Source organism: Myotis brandtii, unplaced genomic scaffold (assembly GCF_000412655.1).
Source record: "Myotis brandtii unplaced genomic scaffold, ASM41265v1 scaffold78, whole genome shotgun sequence".
NCBI lineage: Eukaryota > Metazoa > Chordata > Mammalia > Chiroptera > Vespertilionidae > Myotis > Myotis brandtii.
In genome coordinates this window covers 1521228-1527575 of record NW_005371131.1, presented here as the reverse complement: position 1 = coordinate 1527575, position 6348 = coordinate 1521228, and the positions used below count along the sequence as shown (strand labels likewise).

General features: G+C 57.0%; 1 protein-coding gene and 1 long non-coding RNA gene across 2 annotated transcripts in view; one reads left to right on the top strand and one right to left on the bottom strand.

Annotated features, from left to right (window-relative positions):
• Window positions 1–6: 6 nt before the first annotated feature.
• Window positions 7–6342, bottom strand: TST (thiosulfate sulfurtransferase (rhodanese)). The gene is made up of 2 exons (XM_005883234.1): window positions 5272–6342; window positions 7–401 (listed from the first exon to the last, which is right to left on the bottom strand). The coding sequence occupies exons 1-2, from the start codon at window positions 5864–5866 to the stop codon at window positions 103–105; spliced, it is 894 nt and encodes a 297-aa protein (XP_005883296.1). The 5' UTR covers window positions 5867–6342; the 3' UTR covers window positions 7–102.
• Window positions 2428–6348, top strand: part of LOC102242420 — a 9073-nt gene continuing 5152 nt past the window's right edge. The window contains exons 1-2 of the long non-coding RNA XR_001359999.1: window positions 2428–4258; window positions 4719–4824. This is a non-coding gene — a long non-coding RNA (uncharacterized LOC102242420). The remainder of the gene's footprint in view (window positions 4259–4718; window positions 4825–6348) is intronic.

Genomic DNA, 6348 nt, shown 5'->3' with positions numbered 1-6348 from the left:
TACCCGCGACTCTAAGATCTCCTAGGCGGGAGCTATGAACCAGCTGCAGGTCATGCCAGTCACCAACCGGCTGAGCTCTGGGCGAGCGGACAAGCTCCCTGCTCAGGCCTTCCCGTCCTTCGCCTGGGACACGCGGGTCTCTGGCGGGGCCCGGTGGAACCACTCGAACCAGGAGCCGTCATAGATGGCCACGTCAGGCTTGCCACAGAGGTAGGCGGCCAGGGCGATGTGACAGGCGGTGACACCCTTGCGGCAGGTGGCGATGAGGGGCTTGGCGAGGTCCACCTGCTTGGCCTCGAACATGGCTCGGAGCATCTCTGGGCTCTTCTCGAAGCCATCCTCCGTCAGGAAGTCCATGAACGGCATGTTGACCGAACCTCGGATGTGGCCCGAATCCAGTCCTGGGCAGGGGCAGAGGACAAGGGGAAGGGCAGGGTTAGGACGGCATGGGGGTGGGGGCAAGTGGGGCCTGGAGGCCAAAACCATTCGAGGCTATAAGCATAGGGTGTTTCGCAAATAAACAAAGTCTTTGCTCTTCTCTGAGCTCACCTATAGTCTTCTCTGAGCATTGAATGTAGGCCCTACCTACATCCAATGCTCCTGACTTAAGGCAAAGTGCCCTCTCTCCGAAAACCTGCCTTGAGGTAGGAATTTCCAAAATCAGACCTGCCTGAGAGGACAGGGAATGAGTCTCAGCTCTGCCACTTGCTAACCTTTACCTTGGGTAAGTCGTATCTCTTTTCTGAACCTCAGTTTTCTCATCTGTAAAATGGGCTCAGGCCCGTCTCATAGGGCTGTTGAGAAGACCAAATGAAATGATAATGTGAATGCTGTGTGCTGTGTCAACTGCTGAGAACACAGAGGTGAAAGGGACTCAGCTCCGCTCTCTGGGAGTATGGACTAGCAAGGATGATAGATGTTAAACAGACACCCTCAGAATTCATTAATCTTAACATGACTCCATTTTACAGGTGATTGTACTGAGGTTGGCTAATAAAACGGCTTCCTAAGGGCACACAGAGAGGTAAAGGCAGACCCAGGATCGCAGTCACTGGGTTTTCCTGTTAAGCACATGGCTGTGGAAGTAGCATATGACCTGGTTTTCAACAAGTTCAAATCCCAGCTCTGACACCAGCAAGGTGACCTTAAGCAAGTGACCTCACTTCTCTGAGCCTCAGTTTCCCCATGGGTCACGTGTGGAGTCAGGTGTGTCAGGGCTGTTGTAAGGACAGCAGCACTGACTACTGAGGCTGCCACCCACCCTCAGATGCTGTTGCTCCCACCACTTCACCACCCACCCTAATGACCCCGGGCACACAGTAGGTGTGGTCATGCCAACAATGTCCCATTCCTCTCACCCAAGATCAAAGAGGATTCCAAAATTTGCTGGCACAACTCAAGAGTTCCTTTGATTAAATAGAGGCCCAACTTATAAAATTACAGCAATTTCTTCCTGTGCTGATTTCACCTTTTTTTTCATCTTTTTGTCTGGCAACTTTAATCTGAGATTGGGTGGTGCTGACCTTACCAATGAGAAATATTTCATCTGTTGGCTTGGAGGGTGCTCTTTGCCAAGAAACCAACTTTAAAATGTCCAGCATCCACGCAGTGGGCTGGATTTAGTGCATTTAAAAGCACAAGCGTCTGCTGAGTTCTGAATGCTGATTTTTCCCTCTGAAACAGCTTCATTGTTTTCCTCCGATTACATAAGAGGCACCTCTTCGGAGTGAAGAAGTCAGAGGATGGGGCCCTTTTAATCTCTGCCAGCAGGGGCTCGGGGTGTGTCTGAGGAACTTAAATGAGCAGGAACTGCCTGTCCTGCCCTGCCCACGCGTGCGTGCATGTGTGCGTGTAGAGGGGGGAAGGGTGAACACAGCCCAGAGCACCTTGGAGAACAGTCAACTGTGATGGCCCAGAAGCTCCTGCTGCTCTTCGTCCAGATCCAACTCCAGCTGCAGGCTCAGCTTTCCCAACCTTCATGCTCACAACCTCTCGCCTCGAGCCCCCAAACAAGGGGCTACCTCAAGAACCTTATCTTCTTGGCCCTAATGGGGAGTCCAGGCTCAGAGAGGTGAGGGAACTTACCCCAGGACACACAGCACAGGTGTGTGAAATCAGGTCCGTGTTCTTTGACCACCTGAGCCTTCCGGGAGAGGGGGCTGGTAGATGTGGGTTTTCAAGGCAAGGAAACCCTGTTTGGCTCTTTCTTGCTTTCTTCCTAAAGGCACTAAGGCAGTGGTCGGCAAACCGTGGCTCGCGAGCCACATGCGGCTCTTTGGCCCCTTGAGTGTGGCTTTTCCACAAAATACCGACTTCTGCGCATGGGCCACGAAGTTTCAATCGCACTGTACGTGCGTGCCCGCACGTGATACTTTGTGGAAGAGCCACACTCAAGGGGCCAAAGAGCCGCATGTGGCTCGCGAGCCGCAGTTTGCCGACCATGGCACTAAGGAATTCAGTGCAAGGAGCACCAGTAGGTAGCCCCCAACCCAGGCCACTGGGAGGCATCTTAGCACCCTCCGGCCCCCCCCTCACCCCAGCCCCAGACTTTCAAGGGAGAGAGAGAGACAGAGAGAGAGAGAGAGAGACAGAGAGAGAGAGAGAGGCAGAAGGGCCACAGGATCCCGTAGCCACAGCGCAGAGCTGGGCCTTTCCTCCCGTCTGTTTGCTGACACGCAGTGGTCCGGGAAACAGCCCCACTATGATGCCTGCAGACTGGGGTCAAGTCTTGGCCACTCCGCCTCCTTAGAGAGGTCTCTGCTCCCACCTGCAAAGTGGGACCAATTCCAACCCCCACCCGCCTCCCTGTGCAGGGCTGCTGTGCATATATAAAGGCTCTGCAAATACAGTGCTCACTAGGTCAATATCCTCCCTCTTCAGCCTTGCCCCACCCCAGGGGGAGGGGGGGGAAAGAGAACGGGTTTATAAAGACAGAGCTGGCTCAGCTCCCACCTGATTCCCCCCTCCCCCTATAAGGTGAGCAGTGTCCCTTTCATTAGGGTTCCAAGGTGAAGGGACGTGCTCAAGGCCACATGCAAGGGCCACACCCCATAGAAACTTCGGTGTCTGCCTCTCACTTTTCTCCCCTTACAAACAGAACCAAAGGTACTGGGGCACAAAACCTAGGCCAGAGGGCGTGTTGCTTGCATAGGTTTTGCAAGAAGTGGCTGTTTGGTTTCTGAGGCCTGGGGACACTCCTTCCAGGGGTGCCCAGGGCCCACCACCCACATGCCCCTGGGTGTTACATCCGGACTGCCGAGCCCACGTGCTGCCTCCCTGACCCACCCCAAGTTGGCGACCATGAATTCAGCAGAGCCTCGTGTGCCTTTGTGTCCCCAAAAGGCCTTGTCTGGGAGGAAGGCCAGCAAAGCCACTTAGAAAGTAAGGGAGGAAAGGGCTACATCCTCCATGCCTCTCTAGACAGCCCTGGCCTGCTCAAAACACCCTTCTCAAAACACCCTCCCAGCCACTGCTGCTTTCAAACGAATACACCCCCAGGTGGGCAGGGCTGGCATTACTCTTCTCGTTTTACAATAAAGGAACCCAGAGAAGCTGCGCGATTAGATTGAGGCTCTTCCACGTTCCTGACCTCAACTAAGACCCACGCTCCCCAGGGTCCAGATGGGAACTCTAGGAGGTGGGAGTAGGGCCACAGGGCAGGGGGCAGGGCTTGAAAAGTCCAGACTTCCAAGAGGCGTCACATGCAGCAGGCCATTTCGCCTCTCTGTGCCTCAGTCTCCTCATCTCTAAAATGGGAGTGAGGACACTGGGTCTGGCATCTCTAAACGCTCCCTTCGCTTATTCTCACAGTGCTTTGGGGCAAGCTGGGAAGCAGCTGGGGAACAACTCCACAAGCTACACCCCCCACCCCCACCCCACCCCCGGGCAGCTTAAGTCCAAAGGAGAGAAGGCATCTTGAACCAAGGCCATGAGGGGGCTGCAGGAGCTCCGTGCCAGGAGTCTCTAGAAGGTGCCAAATGAACTTGAATCTTCAACTCCGGACCTTCAGAGAGCAAGCTGGGCAAGGAAAACACAGGGCCTGGAAAACACCCACGACAGGGACACGGAACACTGCGTTCTCCTGGCTCATCCACTAACCAGCCTTGTGGCCTTGACCCCTCCCCTCCCTCCGGGTACCTCGGTCTCCCTTCTGCCTGAGGAGGTGACCTTTCAGGCCCTCCAGCTCAGAGAGTGCTGGAAACAGCTTTCCGAGTTCTCTTCCTCCAGGCACAGACAGGAAGAGACACTTTTCAACAAGGTAGGCAACATGTTGCGCAGGAGTTAGATTCTGCAGAGGCACCCTGACCAAGGGCAGAGCCACTGCCCCAGGAGGTGCCAGCCACCCTGAAGGCTCAGGCCACCTGGGCCATGAGAGGCCCCACGAGCACTGAGGTCCAGGACGCCAGCAGGGGTGATGGCAAGACCTCTGAGGTCTGTTAGGGGGTTCTAGAACTCTGCATTTCCTCTCGAGACTACCCTCACCCGCTGCAGTATAGAACCTCCCACAGCAGAGGGAGCACGCATGTGCCATCTCCCTGCTGATGCCTAGGGAGGGGGCTCCCTCCTGATCCTGCAAGGTGGGGGTGGGCAAAACAGCCATGCATGCTGGTTTAGATCGCTGGTTTGAAGCGAGGCAGCACTGGATTCAGATCTTGACTCTGCCATGTAACTGAGCGAGTAACTTCATATCCTGGCATCTCTGTTTCCTCCCCTCTCAGATGGGGACATGACGCCTTGTGGGACGAGATAATGCGATGTCAAGTGCTCAGCATGAAATGCAGATGCTGCTGTAGCTCTGCGGACAGGCTGCAGCTGTCTGGAAAGGTCAGGGGGCCTGGGAGAGCTGGAGGGGGTGGTGCGGGGGGAAGGACATTGCTGATGTCTACAAGGGTTTCTGAGGAACAGAGAGGCCTCTGTACAGTGATTCAGGTGTTGGCTCACGGACACGCCTTCGGGCACGTGGGGAGCTAGTGCCTGGTGTGGACGTGGGTGGATATGTCACCTGTCACCTCTGCTGATGCCACCCTATACAGATGCTAGGTGCCTGTCAGCACAGGACTATGGGACCGCCTCTGGAGGTCCGCATGCATCAGAGCGGAAAAAGCCTTTAGATTTGGCTCCGTCCTCTCATTTTACAGATGGAAAAACTGAGGCCTACACAGCAGGTACCGAGGGCGAAACCTGCAGAGGGTCCCAGACACCCTTATTCCCCACCCTTCCATCCGGCATTATTCATTCTCCAGGGACCATCCCACCCACTGGGACACCTACCTACGGCATCTGGCTCTGGCTCGGTGCCCAGGTACCGCCCTTGGGCCCGTGAATCCACCAGCTGGAACCTCTTAGATTCAAGGTTCTCCAGCACCTGCTCGTAGGTCTTGAGCAGGGAGCGGTCCAGTGTGGCTCTGAAGACTGCGGGCTCTGGGCGGGAGGGCTCAGAGGTCACCGGGTGGCCCTCCTTCAGCCAGTTCCGGAAGCCACCATTGAGCACCGACACTGTGCGGTGGCCAAACACACGGAACATCCACCAAACCCGAGGCGCATAGAAGCTGCCCAGGTGGTCACCATCGTAGACCACCACGTGTGTGTCATTGCTGATGCCCAGGTGGCCCACGTAGTCGGCGAAGCCCGCCTCGCTGGGCAGCATCATCTCGTAGGGTGACGACTTGTCCTTGCACTCCTCTATATCAAAGAAGGAGGCACCGGGCACATGGCATTCCAGGTACTCCTTGCGGGCATCCCGGGTGCCAGGCGAGTACCAGGACCCGTCCAGCACCCTCAGGCTAGGCCCCAGCTTTCCAGCCCGGACGGACTCCGCCAGCCACCTGGTGGAGACCAGCGCCCGGTAGAGCACCTGCTGAACCATGGTCTCCGCTCTGCGCGTCACCTGGCGCGGGTGGGAACCGGGAAAGAGACGGGCGTGAGGACCCTGTGTTCAGCGCCGTGGGGCCTGGGAGGAGCTTTTTCCCCTCCGAACCCTTCAGGGTGGGGTGTTTACAGCCACCCGGGGCCTGGGGCGTGCAGTGGGACCGGTCGGCAGATTCCCCAAGGAGAGCCTCCCCGCCCCGGGGTCCCCCTCACGGAAGGGGGTGGGGCAAGAGCTTCGGAGGGCTGGGGGGTTGCGAGGGGGGGCGGGTAGCTGGCCCTAGAAGCTACAATACTTGCCCTCAGGACCTTGCTGAGAAGAACGGTGAAAAGATGCCCAGGATGGGGGAAGATGGCATCGTGGGCTGAGAGCCCCCTTTCCAGTGAGGGCAGGGGCGTGCGCTCGTGGGGGAGGGTTCGCCGGAGTCCCGCACTCTCCCCGCCCCCCTAACCCGCCGCGCCTCGGGTCTCGAAACCCTGCCT

Excerpts from the sequence above, each read along its gene's own strand:
- TST (XM_005883234.1), bottom strand. The coding sequence starts at position 5,866 with ATGGTTCAGCAGGTGCTCTACCGGGCGCTGGTCTCCACCAGGTGGCTG. Across the intron at positions 402-5,271 it reads GCCAGAGCCAGATGCCGTAG|GACTGGATTCGGGCCACATC; the intron begins GTAGGTGTCCCA and ends GCCCCTGCCCAG.